This window comes from Myripristis murdjan, chromosome 4 (assembly GCF_902150065.1).
Source record: "Myripristis murdjan chromosome 4, fMyrMur1.1, whole genome shotgun sequence".
Lineage (NCBI taxonomy): Eukaryota > Metazoa > Chordata > Actinopteri > Holocentriformes > Holocentridae > Myripristis > Myripristis murdjan.
This window is the reverse complement of record NC_043983.1, coordinates 9,144,910-9,166,096: the sequence shown is the minus strand read 5'-3', so window position 1 is coordinate 9,166,096 and position 21,187 is coordinate 9,144,910. Positions and strand designations below refer to the sequence as shown.

The following is a 21,187-nucleotide window of genomic DNA, read 5'->3' as shown; positions in this document are numbered from 1 at the left end:
CTGTAATGACAGGCCAGTACACTGGCCGGTGACAATGTGAGGTAAGCGCAAGCATGGCGGCGTAATCACATTCTTTTGTCATCCCCATCAATCAGGGCTGCTGCAAGAGACTGACTGCCACAGTGGGGTTTGGGTGGGAGGCTGGAGTAGACTGACAGAGATGGGAAAATAGTCGCTAATATGAGCTCTTTGCTGGGAGCGCTCCCTCTTTCTTTCATATCTCTGTCTAATCACAAAAAACACCCCTATCCCCGGGCTCACAGGTAACAAAGGTACTCTCCTCTCTTCTCTCACGGTGGAAATTGATAATGGAACAGATATGTTGCCATCTGAAAGCTGTGAAATGTGTCAAAGTCGTTTATCAAGCCAAGGAAGGACAATGGATGAATGGGGACAGTTCAGAGAGAAAGGAGACCTGCTGGGGAGTTCTAGCGGTCAGGCCAGGTTGGCTTCACCGTGCAGCCATCAGCTCAATTTTTTACCCATGTCTGGGAAAGGATCCCACATGATTTTCTCAAACAAAAGAAGAACCAGATTCTGAATGCAGTGATTCTATAATAAAGTCAGCACACCTGGGTACTGATTTATCTAGCAGTAACATCCAAGTGGACAGTGATCAGTTCATGCACTAAGCTACCGCTGTCCTCGCAAGAGATCAACATGAGGAAGATGAAGGGAAAGAGGAAGGGGAGACAGGTGTGGGTGAATCATGTGCAGTGTCACCAGGGATCGCCTCACTGGAACTATCCTACGATCTCACCTGATGCTCTGGTCCTAAATTTATTAGAGCGTTTTTAACTTTGCAAAGCTTTACTGTGCTATGGGGAAATACAGAACAGACAAGGAATATGGAGGACACAGGATGTTTGGTGCGGTCCAGTGAAGAGATAGACATCTCATAGGCTACCTTAAAGCTGCACACAGCACCTAAACAGGGACTTGGGTTGCACAGCCTAGCTGCAGAGGTGGAACAAGGTGGAATGTAACAAAATACATTTCTTAACCTGTAATAAATATTATAATGTTGTCCAACTTCTCCATATACTGTTGGCTGGTTTAAACTGTAACGATGTGTTATATTTTAGCTGGTATGTCTTGCATGAAGAGCCTTAGTCTGCAAAGTAGAAACAACAACAAACTAGCAACAACAGCTGCTACACAATGACAAATCTAGGGAGTGGCATGAGGTGGCAGCTGTCATCCTAAAAAAAAAAAAAAGGCCTTGTCAACCGAGCTGCCACCCCAGTGTTGGGCAATCTAATTAAAAAAAATGTTGCTGGTCAGAAGTTGACAATATTAAAACTCCATTGTCTGAATTCAAGTGGATGCAACAGCTGTGTTGAGACCTGGGGACAAACTGAAGAGGGATGAGATTACATGGTCCTGCACTTCTTCCCCGTCTCGCAGCAGCCAGAGCCCTAGGCTGGCCTTTCTCTCTCTATGGGCTCTCTATGAATGAATACACTATTATTATGGAACACGCAACACACATGAACTACATTGTACATACAACGCATCAGTTCATGTGAAGCCTGTAGAGAGAAAAGGCCAGTCAAGGCCACTGACTGCTGTGAGACAGAGAAAAACAGTGCAGTACAATCTTTTGGACAGCGGGGGCAGTGCTGAGCACTTGCTATACACAGTGGAACACATGGCCGTGAAAGGGGCTAAATCCTGATCATTGCATTTTGTTCCAAATATTTACAACTGGACCATCACTGCTACTATAACTGTTACATAATTGAAAGCTGACATCAGATCAACATAAAATGATGTAATATGATGTAAAAGGATGCAAGAAGACTTCCAGTGGTATTGAGGCTATGTGCTGTTGACTAGTGTCATAATCATAAGGTTCTAGATGTCATTCATCTCAGCTTTTCTGTATCTTATTAACCACTATTTAGGCCAGTTTATATATACCTTACGTATGTACATAAATAGTTATTTGTGTAGATTTTTATGATTTTTAATGATGAACTGATACAGTACTTATGCATTAAGCAGACAATCAGTCAGATTATCAGACTTTGTTGGCGACACGAGGCAGAATGCACAGAAATTAGATCTTTAATCAAAAATGGCTTTTTTTTTTTTTTTTTTTTTTTTTTCAAAAATGGCTGGTTTGTAAGAGATCTGATGTTACAAAGAGATTTTTTTGCAGTGCATATCGTGGGTGTTCCAGGTGAGTTTAGTATTCGACATAATGTGAATTACATAAATTAACTGGGTAACCATAATGATGCTATTACTAATTAGGACTGGTATAGCAGCAGCTCTTAGGCACGAATTGGACTCTTTGATCTTTCTGTAGAGAGGATCTTTCGCTGAGGGGATTTCTTGTGAGGAGCTGCTGGTAATTACTATTACTGCACCTCTAATAGAAGTAAATTTATCTAATTTACGTTCAAGTTGCCTGATCTACCACCACACCTCTAAGCCACCCTGCCAAAACTCCATGCCACCCCACGTAAAAATATATAAATATAAGTGGAGTAAAAAGTTCAATATTTCCCCGTGAAATGTAGTAGAGTAAAAGTATGATTTCTCAAAAAATGAAAATGCCCAATGCAAGTAGCATGCAAGTTCATTAAAGCTGTGCTTTAGGGCAGTTATTTTTATTTAATATATCAAACAGTTAATACTTGGACAAGGACCGTAAATCAAGATGAATACTTTTACATTTTCTACTAAAGTCGCCTACATTTGACTGCTAAAACCTAGCTTCTACTTAAGTAAAATTGTAAATTTGGGTATTTTATTGGAGTATTGTTCCTTTATAGCATTGCTTTTACTTAAGTAAATGGTTTGAGTCGTGTCCAATGATAATCGCAGTGACATTGCTCAGTCCTTACCTGTAACATCTGGACATTTCCAAATGCTCATCAGAGATTTGGACCTGGCATGTTTTAAACTAATTCATTACCACCTCTGCTGACGTTTTACTCTCTGAGATGCTCTCAAGTGAGCCGTTCATTTGCAGAGGTTGTTGCTCTGTATTGACAGCCTCCCCCGCACTAATGATCTGAAAGATGGGCTCTACAGCCTGGGAGACAAATGATGGGATCGCAGACGCTCAGGCAGGTCAGTTAGAAGACATTCAGCACATAATGTTGAGGGAAGAGCAGAGTAACCTACCAAATGCTTCCCTTGCTGGGAGCTTGAACACTAAGCTGTCAGGACAGTCAGGCGTTTTAAAGTGTTCACAGGGAACAGAGGGAACCCATGGAAAACCAAACATGCTGATCCATCATGGGACATGCAGCTATAATTAGCGAAGAGCATTATGGGTGCTCAGACTGGCTGTCTGACTGGGTTAAAGAGAGCAATCAGGCAGATTTGATTACTTACCTCATCAGCTCTGGGGGTAGGGGTGGTGGTGGGGAGCTGAAAAACTTTGTCGAAACTTTGACAGATCTGCTGCTAGTGCACGATCTGGAGTTGGACTGCATGTTAAAAAATAAATAGCTCTGCCACATCACAGTAAAGTTAGCAGATTTCTCCTGCAAGCTTGAGATTGTGTCTCCATCTGCTGGGGTAAAGAAAAAAGGCTCATAAAACTTCACAGGCCAAATACAATTCCTTCAGTCCCACTGACCATATCAAAAACCACCAGAAGCGAAGAGTGGGGATTGTAGCTTGTGATTTAATAAATAATTTCTATGACAAAGAGCCATTCGTTTCAGTATTGCTATGTACATTTGATAAATAGTGGATGAATAGTCTTAATGTTCTGAATGATTGAATCAAAAAAGGAAATAAATACATTTGTAATGAAACCTCTCACTTTTTAAATACAAGTAAAATCAGCTCAGCTAGAGCTTTGCATCTAACGGTGGTGATGTGTTAGTTTAGACTTAGCTGCAACCAACATGAAAATACTTGCTATTCTCACTCATATTTTGTATTTAATGGTGACAAACAGAGAAAAAAAATCTCATTAATAAACACCTTAATTTACAGGATGAATAAAGATAGTGATAATCCCTGGTTTAGCTGGAAACATTCAGTCCTCAGGCTGTAACCCACAGGATGCCATGAAACCTCTTGCCAAATCAGAGTTAGACTGGTCCTTTCTTGTTAAGCTGCAAAGGCATAAAAATCCTACATTTTATCAAAACATGCAATCATAATGTAACTCTAACTTTAACCTCAGTGGAAACCATACATCTAACCCTAACCTTTAGAGACAAACATAAGATTTTTATTATTATTATTATTATTATTATTATTATTATTATTCTTGTGAGACTAATGATTTTTGATTTTAGAGCTCCACATTGGTTTGTGTGCTGAAGCTCTTGTGGCCACCAGGTGTCAGGGCAGACAAACACCACAGAGTCCCTCACTTTCCTCGAGTTATAAAAAAAAAACAAAAAAAAACTTTAACACTGAGGCACATTCAAACCCTTACCTTTTTATTTTTAGAAAACAGATTCTGGCTCCTGTACTTACTTACTTGCTTTGTAAAAGATTATGATGCTGGGTGATGTGTTATTAATCGGACAGAACTAATCCACTAATTCTTATCTGAAAAGCACTTTGTGTCAATAGGATAATGGTATTTCGCAGGCTTGCTGATAAAGCTGCACGATTTACTTCACGTGCCTGCAACCATAGGCAAGGGACATCTATAAGTCAGGCAGTTCCAGCAGCTGCGCTTATCGATAGCAGGTATGTGGATATGTGCCGTCAAACAAATTGCTGCTGAGGAGATGAAAGTGTGCGTTTATCCTCCCACTCCTCTTACAGAGGTGTCTGATGGAGTGTAGGATTTCTCAGGTCATGGACATGAGGACTGGGAAATGGGTAAACGAAATGGGTAAAGGAAATTGAGTATTTTACGGAAGATGCATTGTTCAATAAAAAATACAAGGATTTCTAACTTCTCTGGCTGTTACTGGTGACGGCAGAGAGGAATCATCCCTAAACTGGCGGGCCACCATAAACCTGCATCAAAAATTCACCCTCTACAAGCCAAATGGTTTCCAGTTAATAAGACTGAGCAGCACATTCTGTACAATGGCACACATTAACAAGACCAACTGCATCCCAAAAGCTTTTTCAGACTGGGGTTTTGGAACCACAGAAATTTTGATAAATCTTATAGTGAAAACAAAAAAGCAATCCTTACTTTAAGTGATTGTGGTATAAATTAGTGTAAAAACTGATTTCATCACATGAATACACAGATAATAGTGATATATCTCCTGAAGAGCTTTTACCAGATGTATACTGTGGGACTCATTTTTGCCCCAAATGCCAGTTTACACCCTTCTGGCCAAAAGCCTTCAATAGCATTCCTGGTCGCTTTAACTTGCCAAGGTCAAAGAAAAAATCATCATGTCGCCCCGAGCATGTGATTAAGTATTGGCAGCAGGCTCATTTGCAGCCAGCTTGTCCTTTAAAACCTTTAAAACCCACCCCTTCCACCTCAAGGGCCAGTAATTGGTGTGCGAGGCACATTGTCTTGCTCTCAGGAGGAGCCAGCGCACTTAGCATGACATCCCGGCAGTGCACGGGCTTTTCTCGTGGCTTCAGAACACCTGAGAGGGTTACATTAAGATTCCAGCTGTGTGCTGCTTCTCATGGTTAAATCTGGATGAACATCAAAACAGGCAGCGAGTCAATATGTGTTTTTTTTTTTTTCAGCCAGTGGGAGGACCCTGTCTTCTGGTTCTACAAGAGTCATGTTGCCCCTCCGCCCTGGAGATTCGGTGGGATGCTGTGGCGTGACCCCTTGCCGATAATCACCTTGCCTCTGTTTGCTGAAGAGGCTGAAACAGAAGCCCGTGGGTCAGTATTGAAGAGGCTGCGGCGTATACTTTGATGTAATCATTTGTATCACTATTGGCCGAGCTGCTCTGTAGTCACAGCAAATGCCTTTGAGGGCTTGTTCTGACATTTGGCTCTCATAACAGGACAAATCATGGCCTAGAGTATCAGCCACATGGGCTGGCTAGGACTCTCTCTGAAGGGCCATCTGTCATAGAGCTGTTGAACGCAACTATCTGGTAAATAAAAAGCCCCATTAACATGCCTCTTATCTGTCCTGTGTCCAGATTTAGCTCGATTACATGTGCACCTGAATCTCAAATGCATTTCCAGTAAACGGACTGAAATTGGATTTCGCTTTTCGTCAAGTGCAGATTGCTGCACACGTCATCCTGCTGGGTCCTGCTAGCCAGGCTGCCTGGTTGAGTCATGAACGCTTCCCAGCTTCCCCATATGGGAGTGTATTTCTGTGTACATTGTTTCTATGTATATGTGAATTGGGGACACATTGCATTCACGCTTTGTGGTTAATGTCACAGAATGTGTCGCTGTCCATTTCTGGAGAGGTTCGCATGATCACATCAAATGCATCTTGGGTGCATTTAAACCTGAAGTTATTGTATTATGCTCTATTCAAATATGATCCAGCCACCTAGGATGCATACTGATGCCCTGTGTAAATGAGGCCAAATTGTATTAATAATTTATTGATGAAAATAAAAGAGAATGAGTCACGTTGCAATCCCAGCAGTGTACTTTCTCATTGCCTGTCTCGCCTCTTTGATAGCGCTATGCTTCTGCTCTACACAGAGGCAGGAAGAACCAAACCAGAGCCATTCTCTGTGGCTTTGGCTCTAGTATGAAGTTCATCCTATTATAATTACACTCCCGGAACATTGTTCAGGCTCTGTGCTGCTATTATGTAATGGTCCAATTCTGTCAATCTGCTTATGCAGTAGGCTAACAGCCACAATAGCAGCTTGTACTGTCCTAACGCTCTCTGAGGCAGTCACACTGGCCCGAATGGGAATCTGCATGTTGGAAACCATCCACCCACAGAAACTGGTATTCCCATAATTTTGGGGATCCTCTCAAGAGTGTGTCTCAGGAACCAGATAGAACTGGGTTGTGCGAGCTGTTTGTGCTAATGACATCTGAGGGTTTCCAGTCTGGTTGGTAAAAATGGACATCGAGGGTTCGAGCCCAGTTGGCGAACACCGTCTTCTCTGTGATGAAGCGGTGGTGGCTTCCACGCCGGCTTCGCTCATGGGAGAGATACATAGAGCACTCATCGGGCCCAGAGGGCTCATAGTAATGATACGGCACCGAGGGATGGGTGGAGGATCTACAAGGGAGCGGAGGAGAGGGAGAATAGAGAGGAATGAGAATGAAAAGGGGGTGAGAGTAGACGTGTCAGGGTGAAATATGGGAAAAGCATGGGAATAATTATGAGAAGAGGAGAGGGAGAGGAAGAGAGTCATAACGGGAATGAAAGAGGCACAAGAACAAAGAAAAACAGTGAGGAAGATCAGAAGAATCGGAGCCCACAGATGTGTTCATTATAGACTGTCCTTTTCCTCTGAAGCTGGCAGTCCTTCATCGAAGCTCAGAGGAAAACTCAGCCACATGAGAGCCACTCCAATCTGTCTTGCATTTCTCCCTGAATATGATATCAGAATCTGTATTAATGCCTTTCTGGATTTGTACTAGAAGTATGAAGGTCCACATTATTTTCCTGTACATCAGGACTATGAATATTTTGCATTGTCTGTTTTATTTATGTTCAGCGCTGCAGTGAAGCTTGTTATGGGTTGTAAATGTCAAGATGATTTTTCATCTCTGCTGAAATTACAGTAGCTGCCCCAGCAAGACTGTATGGCAATAAAAGACTCTTCCACTTGTCACTACAGGGAGTAATCATTATATTGTCATTACCAGCTGAAGACATCATTAAAGAGGCACTAGGCAAGATGTTTATGTAAAAATGCCCCCGTCTTATCAGCCTAAATCACACAGTGGAGCTGCAGCGGCGTGTCAGACGAGGACACTTCTCCGCCCACAGGAAGCGTTAAAACTGAACTTGAAGTCACAAGGGAGTAGCATTTCAGCTCCTCTAATTTCATGTTTCTCCTGTTTAAAAAGGATGTGGGAGCAGGACAATGCTCAGCAAGGGACTGTGTTTCTAGGGAAGTGCTTTAGAAGTTCAAAGACAATTTTCACAAAATGTTGTGTTATCACAAATTCTGATGGTATTATTTGGCTGTAATATAGTGTGCCATGAGGTTACAAATAATAATAATCCAGTCTCCAGAAAGTAGTATATATATATATCAATATATCTATACATCTATCTATATCTATATCTATATCTATCTAGATATAGATATAGATATATAAGGAAAACACAAATTCTGCAGTTTGTTGTGTGTAAGTGTAACTTTTCATTTAACTGTATCTTATCAGCTAGAAAATTTAGTTTTTGGATCTCTTGTGCCTTTGCTGTCACCGACTGGGCCCCTGGTAAACATGAGTGTGCTGTATGCAGTTTGCTCATGTCATAATACATGACCTCTGGGTACAGCGTTGTTTTGTTCTCTGCGGTTTGGAGCCAACAGCGTGTGAAGTAACACCACCAAGCATTTGACACTTTTGGAACAGAAGTCTTATTGTACCTGCAGAAATCTGGAGGCACCATGCCGTACACGTTGATCCTGTCACACAGCTCCAGGGCAATGGCCATGGTGAACCAGCCGGTACTCAGCCAGGAGTTGGAGCTCTTCCTGAAACATAAGAGGGAAAGAAGGCGCATATCCACTGTCAAAAATATTGAGAACACTCGCTTCTTTCTTGAGAAAGGCTGCACATGAGTAGAGATGAAAGCTGTGGCTGCTTATTTTCACATTTCACCTGACAAATCTCCCTCAGACATGAGAGGGAAATGTTGATGAAGAGGAGGAGATGGGCTAAAGAGAGATTATTAAATGGTGGGACAAGTGAGACTACGCAAAGAGGGTACAGTTCAGTATTAGCAAGGTGTTCCTAATGTTTTCTACAGACACATGACAGCCAAGCAAAAGCCCATGATTAAGATAAAAATAGTATTTTCTAAAATATTTGTTCTGCCACTGTGCACACAGACCATTGGATTGGGAATGCAGATATGTATGAACAGTTGTTTCAAGTCTACCAGTTAACCTCATGTAAGTTGCATCATATAAATCTCAGAAAATCTGAATCATGTTTATTTGCCACTGACATACAGGAAGACATTGAAATTAGTAATCTGCAAAATCTGTTCATTTTGTTCTATTTATTTCTATTTTTTGCATTTACTGCTATGATGTTTTTGCACTGTACCTCCCAAAGATAACTTGGTAATTACTGTGTCCAGCACCATGACATCTTTCTCCTTGAATTTTCTGTTGATAAAGTTTGAGTTGAGTCTCTTCTCAGCCATGGCGACTATCCCTGTTCATGACAACTACCCAGTTCTTCTTCTCTTTATCCAAAACAAACCGCTGCTGCCAGAAACTTAAAACGCATTACTTGAGGTACATCAGAGGATCTTTCCCTGGAAAGACCTGGAACTGCAAATGTGAAAGCTTTATTGAACTGGGTATTGTATTGAATCAGTATTTAATTTGCAACAGAATAGCAAAACATTATAAAACAAGAGTCACTTGAGCTGCCTGGTGTCCTGCAATTTCTCCTCAATACTGTGGAAATTTATGCAGCCAGATGCTCCAAAATCAGATCATCCACTCCATCGTGGGTACTTGTGGTGTGAGCATAATGTTTATGCCATGTATTGTTATTGCGGTTGGTGTGCACTCACACAGACACAGAAACACCACCTCGACAAGATTATGTACCATAGTGGTGGGACATAACAAGGTCAAGGATTATTACTTTAAAACTACAGCTGGGGTGTGCTTTATCTGAACAGCAATTCTATGAGGTCCGTTTGTCCTTGCACCATGTCTGTGCACTATTAACTGTGTGTAAGTCGGCTGTGCATCAACTCCACAAAAAGAAAAATCCCTGTGCATATATTCTGTATGACACAAAAAGTAATTCTTACTCTTAGTCACAGCATAAATCTAGACACATTAGTGCAATTCTGTGCACTAAAAGTGAATACTGCCATATAGAAAATAATAGGCTGTAATGCTAATAAAAGCTGGCCAGGTCAGTGCTCTCGCTGGGAATAACATAGCTGGCAGCTGTGGCACTCCTGTCTGTGAGGATCCTGTTAGATGGCGCCTTGTCTGCCAGGGGGCTCTGATGTTGCCAAGCAGAGCGCCGGGATGAGGACAGGCACAGGCTGTGAGGACCCGCCACCCTGCGTGCAGTCCAAAATTGCGCGGCCACTCGCCATCGTGGCTGGTTAATGAAGTAAGCTTCATTACAACCTGCCATCTCTGACAGTCATGTAAGTGTTGGGCATCTGTGGTGTGTCTGCCCGACTCGAAGATCTATCTGTCAGTTTCAGCGCATGATTACGGAGTTCACCCTCTGTGTCACCAAGTGCTATTGACATGGAGCTGTTTGCTTGTTTGGGGAAAGTGCACTAAATCTGAAGGAACCCAAAAAGCACCAAAATACAACCCTATGCTCTATTTTTGACACTGAGCTAGTCCAGTAAATGTGTTACTACGGGGTAGCACTACATAAGTAAAGACTTTGAATCCCTCATCCTGGCATTAGTGGGACAACTGTGAGCTTGTGCAATAAAGCAAATCCCCTCAAATCCTTAAACAGATATTGGACTAGCTCGAATCTAAGTCCCATTAATGACACTGTGTGGCTTTATTGTTTGGCGCTCCGACATAGTCTTTTGTTAAACAAGTATGTCACAAATATGTGAGGCCTTGCAATGTGTTTGCTGAAAATTCTGCTTCAAGTGGCTCAAACTCAAAGGTGACAAAAGTTTTTTTTCTGTTTTGTGATTTTTTTTTTTTTTTTTTTTTTAATTACAATGGATGGGGGAACAGATTTTGATTTGCACCTCATTCAGACCTTTTCTCAACAAACAAACCCGTCAGTGATGGGATTGACTTTTTGAACATTCACCTATCTATCCCTGTCTCCTTTTTGAATAATTCGTCGAACTTCAGCATCTTGATCCGGGAGATGACATAGACTTGGAGTTTGGGCAGTAGCTGGTTTACCAGCCTCAGGTTGTTGTAAACTTGGCCTTTTCCATCCCGCCTCATGCAGCTGCTCGGCCCCCAGAAGATGAACACCGTGTCTTGACTGGAGTTGAGCAGCTCCTGGCGGCTCCGCAACACCCTCTGCAGGCTGGAGTGGGCGATGACGCGCAAGCTGGTGCGTCGGCCAACATCTCGCTGGTAGCCCGCGACGGGCGCGTCATTCATGCGGATGACGCACTCGGACTGATCGATTTCTTCACCCCTCTTGCTTCCTGTGAGTTGGCCAGAGCTGGTCACCAGGGAGCAAGTGTTACAATGCATCTTCAGCGGCTGTGGAGGTGAAAGGTCAAAAGTCAGAGAAGTCCCAGTGATCTACACAAAAGACAGTATGAAACCAGAATTTTAAAACCCAGTATAATCTGATGGCATTAATTCTGTTGTGGTGCAGCTAAAAATCTGGACAACATCAGTGCTAGGCTGCTACAGCACAATCTAACCAAGTCCTGCAACAGAAAATACAACATATTCAAAAATTCAGTGTACCCAAAAACAAGATGAATAAAGTATCAACAGTCAAAAGGGATGACTTTGTAACTCCCAGCCATCAAGGTCAGTGTGACTGGCAGAGTGAGATCCTTGGCTTGGCATTCAAATCTGGCTGCCGAGAGGAAAACACAGGAACCCTGAATTGGTTCAGGACAAGTAGTACAGCAACACATGTGGAATGTAAAAGGTCACTCTGCTTAAGCTTGACATACTGTGTCTCGCTGATAAAACAGCGAAAAAAAAAAAAGTGCAATATAATACCAGTCTTTTTAAATGTTAATATAGTTTTTCCCAAACACCCACAATGACTTATTTTAGCTGAAAATACCCTCAAATTAAAGCTGACAGTCTGCCCTTTAATGCCATGGCCGTTGTGTCATACCACAATCAAAGCAAAAAAAAAAAAAAAAAAGAGCATCAAGCCAAACATCACACAAAGCATTGCTGTGCAAATACCTCTGGTATATCCAACAGAGTTAAACTGATGAAAATAATTGCTTTTAGAACTCAGCTTTTCAAAGTGGGAAATGGCAAGCCCAGATTGAATGACCCAACAGCAAAAACCCAGAGACCCTTCACATGAATTATTCCAAGCCTTAATGGAGAGCTACATTGGCATTCTAAACGGGGCTCCGAGCTTCACACACCATCAGGGCCTGCGGTGGGAATGTGTGTGTGTGTGTGTGTGTGTGTGAGACAGCGTGTGAGTATGAGCACACATACACACAGGTGATATTAGCAGCTCCACAGGCTCTGCTCCCACTGCTTTATTTACAATACTCCCCCTCTATCTCTGTGACCCCATGCTGCATGATAACATAGTGTGTGTGTGTGTGTGTGTGTGTGTGTGTGTGTGTGTGTGCTCGAGAGCTGCAGAGGCTCCACATCTGTAATACAATCATATTTACAATCATTTTTCTCTGGCAAACGTTAGCCACTGTCTAAAACGTGTCCAGATCGAGATCAGTTGTGATTCACATCATCACTATTCATTGAAGACCAGATATTTCCATTTCCCAGCATGGTCACAAGAAACCATTTCCTGCGGTAGTCTGTCGACACCCCAGCCCCCTGCCCCCCACCCCCAACTACCAGTTGAGCTCGAGCAAATTACACACTTGACTGCACAAACACACCATCCCTGCCTTGGCTGCAAAAAAACACAATTGTTGTAGCTGTTTCTTCTTTTTATCTACAACAGATAGGGTTCACTTTCCCTTTGGCGCGATCAAAGCAACAACACTATTATTTTTAATACCCAGCAAAGGTATGGAACAACTTAAAGGCAGCTGAAGGTTGCATGCCCAGCGGTGTAGTTTAAAGCACCTGTGAAATAATGAAAGTGTCCTTGACAGTGATGCTGAAGCTCCAGCGCCGGCTCTCAGAGCTGCTGACAGCTCAGTGATTCTTGGAAATAGCCACTTACACATCCTGAATCGCACAGAGAGGTTTTCAGAGGCTGATGAAGAAGATTTCAGGATGAGGCCTTGAGACAGCCGAATATGTGACCTGTGCACAGCTGAATAAATGAATGACTGAATTAAAATAAGTGATCTGTTGTAATTTACTTGTGGGGGCTACTGAATTAAATCACAAAGCTACTTAGTTATAATTTAGTTATAAAGCCATTTAGTTATAAGCTATTTAGTTATAATTAGTTATATGACCTTAATTAATGCCATAGCCCTGTAAACCAACTGGCACTTGAATGCTCAATCACATACTTACTGGATTGTTTGGTCACTCACTCACTCACTAACTCGTTCATTCACTCACTTACTAGCTGGTTCACTCACTCCCTCATACTTGTTTGCTCATTGAGACGGTCACTCACTCACTCACTTGTTAACTCAAATGCACGCACTAACTTGATCACTCACTCATTCACTTGCTAACTCACTCATGCACTGACTCACTCAATCACTCGCCCACTAACTCACTCACTAACTCATTAACTCACTCATTCACTGACTCACTCGCTGACTCACTTACTCCCTCACTAACTCGCACACTTACTCACTTGTTTAGTCACTCACTCACTCTCATTCACTCGTTCAGTCACTCACTCATTCACTCAATCACCTGAATAGTCACTCAGTCACTCACACACTCACTCGCTTGACCACTCATTCATTCACTTGCTCACTCACGCTGGCTTGTTTTGTCACTCAGTCATTCAGTGAATCGCTTGCTGACTCACTCACTCACTGACTCACTCACTAACTCGCTCACACACTCACTTGTTTGGTAACTCACTCGCTCGCGCTCACTCGTTCAGTCTCTCACTGATTCACTCACTCACTAACTCACCTGCTCGCTATACTCACACATCCACTTTCTCACCCTCACACACACACTTATACACACACACGTGCACGCACATCTTCACTTTGTCATGTGAGTGGATGATGCTCTACTGTATCTACAGTATCAATAACACAACAATATCCTTGTGTGCGATGCACTCTCTTGGATTAAAATGATCTGAGGAGATAAGAGGTTCGACCTGGTGAACTTTGATGTAAGGCAGATTTGATTAGCCGAGGCCATTATGAACAGACCCGGGCCGTGATGCTAGCTGGAGCAGCAGAAGCGGCAGTTCGGAGCGTGGCTCTGGTTCCAGTCCCAGTCAATTACCGCCCACACACTGACTCCACACTCATCAGTATCATCCTGTTTATACACTTCCCGGGGGAACCCAGGATCATAATTGCTTTCAGAGCAAACCCCATCAGTCAGCCTCTAATATCGTACCAGCGCTTCCTCTGTGCCTCCAATCCTCTAACCTCTCCCAGACTATTGGGCACATCCCATCCAATTTTATGAAGGGTAGATAGTACAAACTCAAAGCAGGGAAGAGTTGAGGCATTTTGAGGATAGCGAGAAGTTATGAGCAGAGATTGCCATATTAAAATGCATTTAATGTCAGCCCTCTGACTATATGAGTGATAATGGGTAAATTAGAAACATTAAGACTTAACGGTATTTGCTTACAGTGGTGCAAATTATTTCAATCTTGCTCGTCATTGTAAGAGTAATTACACTCTTTCTGAAGTGTAAAGAAAGAGCCAAATGGAAATCAACTTCGCACCATAGCACGGTGGCACCTGTGCTGTGGTGTGAAGCTTTAATGATCAGGGCTACTTTCTTCTCTGTGAGCCCAATTAATTACACTGGAATCCTCCTGACAGCTGAAATCTCATTAATCTCCTCCTGGTGACACACAATCCTAAACTTGCTCTGCTCTCATTTTGAGAGAATAAAGGCGAGATAATCAAGGCTCCTTTCTTCTTTATCCTGCAAACCTCCGAACAGAGGAAAGGGGGCGAGTGTGTCTCTGAGGACATACCCTTGTTAACAGCAAATTGATGGCGAGGATGAAGTAACGTTCCACTGGTTGTTTCCACTACAACTGGCATGCAATGGAGAATCCACAGCTGGCCCTTGGTGGAGATGATATTCATGACTTCCTGTCAGCTCTTCCCATTCACATCATCCATCTACTTGATTACATGACTGCTGGATTAATGAGGAAACATCCTTTTTAAAGAGGTATGTCAGAATGGAGGACAGATGGTGGTATGACTATGTAATGAGCTACTTAACATCACATTGAAGATGGGAACTGATAATATAGAAGGTTAACTCCTCTGTTGGCAGTGACCCTTTGCTTTAAAAGGAAAATTTGCATTCTCTGGGAATTCAAGCACTGAACATGTGAGGCGTCTTTCCGTTATTACAAAATCTTAACAGATTTGGATGAAACTTTGAGAAAACATGGGTCCTGGGGCAAGGAATAACTTTATGCCAGTTGGCCAAAGAAGGGTGTGGCACAACTGAGCGGCATGTAATGTCACGTAATGTCATCAGGTTTTGTGCACCCATCAGCCGACACAGGAAAATCCTTCATTATTAGAGGACACAGAAGAACTAATTGCCAGTTTAGATTTAACCACCCTGCAGACTTTTTTTTCAAAACGTGTCACAGTGGCAAAAAGGCAGCCCAGACGTCCAAGGCACAAAAATTGTTGATTCGTCTTGTGGTGTTGCAACAAACGCCTAAAATGCTTGAAAGTGGATAGAAAAACAGGTTTTTCTCATGTCCCAATTCAAGTGCAGTTATGAAAACGTATGCATCTCTTGATGTGCAACAAGTTGGGTAATGGGTTATGGAGGATATTATTATCCTTTGGAGAAAATATGACATGAACTGGCAATTGCAAAGTGGTGGTGGAGGTATTCGCTGTGCCACCTTGTTTGAGAAAGGAGTAATCTGTTATTATAACCTGCCTCGGTACATCAGGGCACATCTGTGACGTCTTCAAAATGCACTCTGTGAAAGGGGTCAGAGTTTGCGAACAAATTCTCTCAAAGCTGACTTTGCAATGACACTTTTTTCCTCCCAGTCTTTCAGAACAGGTACAGGCATTGCGTGTAATAAGCAGTTGCACACACGCACACACGCACACACGCGCGGGCACATGCATACACATTCTTGGTCACACACACAGGCTTTTGTGATTAGAGTTTATAAAGGCCAATGTAGATTGATGCTGCTGACAATTCTTCAAAGGTCAACATCTCTTTAACTGGAATCGGCAAAACATCACAGAGAGAGAGAGCAGGTGAGGGAAGGAGAAGAATGGAGAGGCTGTTTCTTTATGTGTGTGTGTGCAAGTGTGTGTGTGAATGTGTGTATTTGACAGAGAAAGTCTATTCAGCTCTACATCTCTAATTACCTTGTCAAAGAAAATAAATCCATACTACGGGAGGACATCTCACAAAAGAAACTTTCGCAGACACTGCAGAAGGAAATAATGAACAACACAACTTCCAGCTCGTTGCTCCCACATAAATGTATACAGTAACTTTGAGCTCTGATCTTATACACTTATATCTTATACACTGCTGGCTATTACTGTAACACTGGTGTTTTCATAGCATCATTATACTTGGAAAGGATTGAAGGCAAGGCTTGCAGACATAAAGGTTTAGCCCTGAACCTTGAGCCTCATGTAGGCTGCCACCCTTTGCAACACAGTCTGGATGATTAATGTGTGTCTGTTGTCTCTCTGCCCCCTGCATGAGATATAAACTAGTGAAACAGTCACAGACTCACCGCCAAGTTCTGTGAAATCGCCATGCATGCAAACAAGTTATGCACACAAGTTAATATGGACCATAAACTGACTCCTGAAGGCACCTTAAAATCTTGTTTTCAGCCATCCCTACCTCTGATGAGGAGATAAAATTATACCCCCTTGAAAATCTTTTCTTCCTTTAAAATGTACCCCTCAATAGCTGCAAAATTATAAAGAAAAACATTTTTCCACATTGTGTGGCAAGGCATATTCTGTATCTGCTGGCTGAAATGCTTCATTGAAGCTGAATCACATTTATCTTGAGCGACATAATCAAACCAAACCATTGTTGTATGGCTGCCCCATAAAATAGAAAGTATCTAGATGTCTTGTGCATCATTTTATACACTTTCCTTGTAGTTCAGCAGGACATATTTGTTATCTTTAGAAGCCCTGGGGTCTTCTCTAGAATTTAAAATAAAGTTGAAGTGGTTGAACAAATCTCGGCCGCACAACATGCATTTGTAATGACGAACCCTCTGATGGGACTGGCAGGGTTTTGAATATGTCTGTGTGCACATGCATGAGTTTGTCTCCATATGTGTGCACCAGTGCCATGTATGTTTTTTTTTTGTGCCAAAGCCAAGATTCCCTCCAGCAGAAGCAGACCTCAGATGACCCTGAAGGCAGCTGTAGAGACCGATCCACCCACTCCAAAGATTCTACAGCGGGTCTTGCTCTGGTTAGTAATTCCCTGGCTCTGTCGGAGGTTGCAGCAGCAGGGCTGCAAGCCCTCATGGGATGGGGCAGTGTGACACTAAGCAGTGTGAAAATGACGCAGCACTGGATCCATCAAGAAGCCCCTGTCATCTGTGAGCCGGAGGAGGTGGATGGTCAGGAGTGACTGTGAATAATAAAATGTCTACGGCACAGAAAATATGGACACCAAACCCAGAAGCTGCCTCTCATTTCTCTTGGAGGGCTATGAGAGCACCTGCACTATCTAGAGAGTAATGCACTTTCATGGCTTAAATTTAAAAGGATCTCATGAGGGTACAATATTTCAGAGAAACCTTAAAATTTTTTTTGGCTGACTCAATAAAAACGGACATGTCCAGCTCGCCTCAGCTGAAATCAAACCGCTCTCCAAATCCACAGTGCTCTTCTAGTCATTAACCAGTGAAAGTCGAGCTGAAACCTACACTGTGTTCACATCAAATTTGATTTTGCTGCAAATCCTCTCTTGTCCAGTGCTACCTGGGCAATGCAGTGTCCTTTCCACACTGTTGTGCCTCTCTGCTCTGATATCGCTCTCACTGAGGGGAGCCAGTGGGAGCAGCAGTGCTATCTCTCCACCCAGACACCTCACCCTAACAAACCTCACCAAGAGCAGCGAGAAATCTGCAGGGAACTGCCTCGCTCCGTTTCCCTTCCTTAAAAAAAAATGCAACAAAACACAAACAAACAAAACTGACATCCTGAGGCACACATACCCAGCCATGCTTTGTTTACATTGACAGTCTGACTAATATTTTAAGGTCATGTGGCAATGCAATCAAAATCGGCTTACAGAATTCACAAGCATATGCTCACACACATGCACAAACACACACCCGTTCATTGAATATTCTGCAACATTACAGTATCTTTTTCTACTGTTTGACTGTTCCTAAGGCTAAAGCAACATCAGTAGTTACCAGTAGGGAGTATTTGTATTTATTTCTTAAGGGAATTGTAATTACAACACAAATCAAGAGCGACTGCATCTACTGTCAGCGAGCCCATGCACTGTGCCAGTTCTACAACACACAGACTATGGAGTCATATGACACAAAGTGAACAGCACGGATGTCTTTAGAAACCATTCTCGTAGATATCTATCCCCTTTTAAGTCCTTTTGTCATTAAATATTTCATGGCAGATACATGAATTATAAATTGAGAAACAGAGTAAACTACAGAGAGAATTTAGAGATGGTACTTCCATGGCGAGACAATCATTTCAGCTCCATGCTTAAGAGATTATTACAGTCTTATAGGAGACAATAGGGCTGTAATAATCTCTTAGTTCACACTGAAGCCTCTCCTTATAAAAGATACTTGCTGCATGATTTAAAGGACCATATTTAGAGGATGTTCGCAATAGTAGGTTTCATGTACAGAGCTTGACTGTCATTGCATCTGTGCAAGACTGCAATGCAACATTTGATTTTTTTTTCTTCTTCTTTTTTTTTTTTTTTTTTTCTTTTTTGAAAAAAGGGCTTGCATAAGATGGATTGGCTGCCTTATAACTTTTAAGCCCAAAATCTAGCACCTGTCATATACTAACAAAAAACCTGGATATGAAATCCAAACTGTGAGGACTACTGAGAGCATGATTTGGCACATGACTCAAACATGCAGGAAAGCATCCTTCAAAGGCTTATTTCTATCTGGAGCAGGGGAGAGACCCAAAGCTTCAAAAAGCTGTTTTAAGTGCATACCTGAGACCTGCATTTACATGCGAGTCTCTCAGCTTTACCTGGATGACACCAGAATACAGATAAGGCGCAGTTTATATTACATATGCACAAGAGTATCACAACAATCAACGTGCTTTACAAGGGCTGTAGGTGCTCCACACATATGCCAAAGTGATTACGACTATATTCAAACACACTGAGTGGATTCAAATTGCTCCTGAGTGTAGAACTGACTGCTGAAACAGCAATGGCACTGACATTAAATTGAGGAGTAGTAAGTGACTGAGTGCAGTGCTCCAAATGATAAGTTAGTATGTCAAGCAAAGAGAATGTGAAGCCATGTAAAGTGTAAGTTTGGACTGGCACCGCGCCTGGTACAAATATAACCGAGGTAAATTCCTGCACAATTGCTGCACTTACCAAGTGAAATTCTGATTATAATTCTTGAAAGAAGAGAGGAAATTAGCACCCAAGGGCAAAAATGGTGGTGTAACCTCTGCTTAATAATACTGCATGAATTAATATGCAGAACTTCTACCACCCTGTTTGCCTCCTTTGTGGCTGATGAGATGATCACTTACTAAAATCACATTACTTAGATTTTTTTTTTTTTTTTTTTTTTTTACCAGTTTTGCATTGATTGATTGATTAAAAAAAGGAAGCACTTGCAACAAAAATGAAAATGCATGAGATAAATCAGCCTACAGTATAGAAGTGACATAAGTGCACATTTACCTTATGATCCATCACGCCTGTGTATCCCTCAAGAGTTAAATTTGGGGGTCTCTGTGCTCTCTTGGGCTGCTTCACTGGTGGACCAGGGCCATCTGAATGGTGAGCTGAGGGCGATGAGGATGAAGATGATGATGTGTCACCAGAGCTGCTGTTGTACACCAGCATAAAACTGGTAACCGTGGTAATGATGATGATGCCAGTAATCCCTTGGCACTGGAGAGGCAGGCAGCATCAAACAGACAACACAAGGAGGCACATACTGTAAGTTGAATAAAGTCCATGAAGAAAGCAGCGGAAAGACTAACAGTAAGGTTTGGGACATGAGCTGAATTTTTAAAGAGGCTGGAAATCACTGTTAATTAAATGTCAACTTTCGAGGCAAAGGCAACATAGTCATAACAGCTGCGCTTTCCTCACGCTACAAATTAAATGTCAGCTGTGCCACTCAGATGCACTTAACATGCTCTGTTGACAGGGTAACATTTTATTTATTTATTTATTTTGCCTGATGAATTCTACCATGCTATAGAAATGCCCCTTGCGAAATCCTATACCATTACAATAAAAAAAAAAAATACCAGCAAAACCACAGAGATATTATAGGAATATTATAGCACAGGAGAGAAAAAAAATGATGAGGAGAAAAGTAGGATTATCTCACTGCAAACTGTATAGTGAGAGATGTGAGCGCGCAAACTCACTGTTGAGTGACACACACACACACACACACACACACACACACACACACACACACACACACACACACACACACACACAGCAGCGGTCCTTATAGAGGAATATTACAGTGAGATTTCTTTGAGGTGGAATTCATACCGCTCGTATCTTCATCTTCACTTCTCCTGATGTCCAAAGCACGGCTCGTCTTCTCGTCAGGACAGGACCGGAGCGGTGACAAGGCGGCGGGAGAGCGCAGCCCAACTGTCAGGCTGCGCGCAACACCTGAGCGGCAGCATCACCGGGATCCTCGCTCTGCAAATGATGCTCCACTACTCTTCTCCCATGCTCTTTCCCAAGGACGGCCTCACTCACAGGACCACTCCACATGGTCCTAACGACCTCGACTTTTACACTCACCCCAGTTTTAGGGTTCACTGGGGGCTGGAGCCATCACACACCCATCATAACAAAAAATCGTTTGTATAAGGACTGATGGTGGTATGTGGTAAGTCAGTTACATTTTTTAATTTATCAGTCTCCAGTGGTATCAGTATAATATTCATGTTTATTTCCCCCCATGTATAGAACTTAAAACTAATCTGTTTTCTCATTTAAAATCTCTCTTTTATTTCAAATTAAATTACTAATCAAATTTAAAATTTTACACATCACCACACCCACACACTCACTATTTGCTTTTAATCCCGTCATAAGATTAGACTACTATACTTTTTCTAAGGGATGATGGAGTCATCAGT

At 42.3% G+C, this 21,187-nt stretch overlaps 1 protein-coding gene across 1 annotated transcript; it reads right to left on the bottom strand.

Annotated features, from left to right (window-relative positions):
* Nucleotides 1–5,921: 5,921 nt before the first annotated feature.
* st6galnac5b (ST6 (alpha-N-acetyl-neuraminyl-2,3-beta-galactosyl-1,3)-N-acetylgalactosaminide alpha-2,6-sialyltransferase 5b) lies at nucleotides 5,922–20,763 on the bottom strand. Its single transcript, XM_030050564.1, has 5 exons — nucleotides 20,586–20,763; nucleotides 19,752–19,964; nucleotides 10,849–11,258; nucleotides 8,448–8,555; nucleotides 5,922–7,120 (listed from the first exon to the last, which is right to left on the bottom strand). The coding sequence occupies exons 1-5, from the start codon at nucleotides 20,598–20,600 to the stop codon at nucleotides 6,880–6,882; spliced, it is 987 nt and encodes a 328-aa protein (XP_029906424.1). The 5' UTR covers nucleotides 20,601–20,763; the 3' UTR covers nucleotides 5,922–6,879.
* Nucleotides 20,764–21,187: the final 424 nt, after the last annotated feature.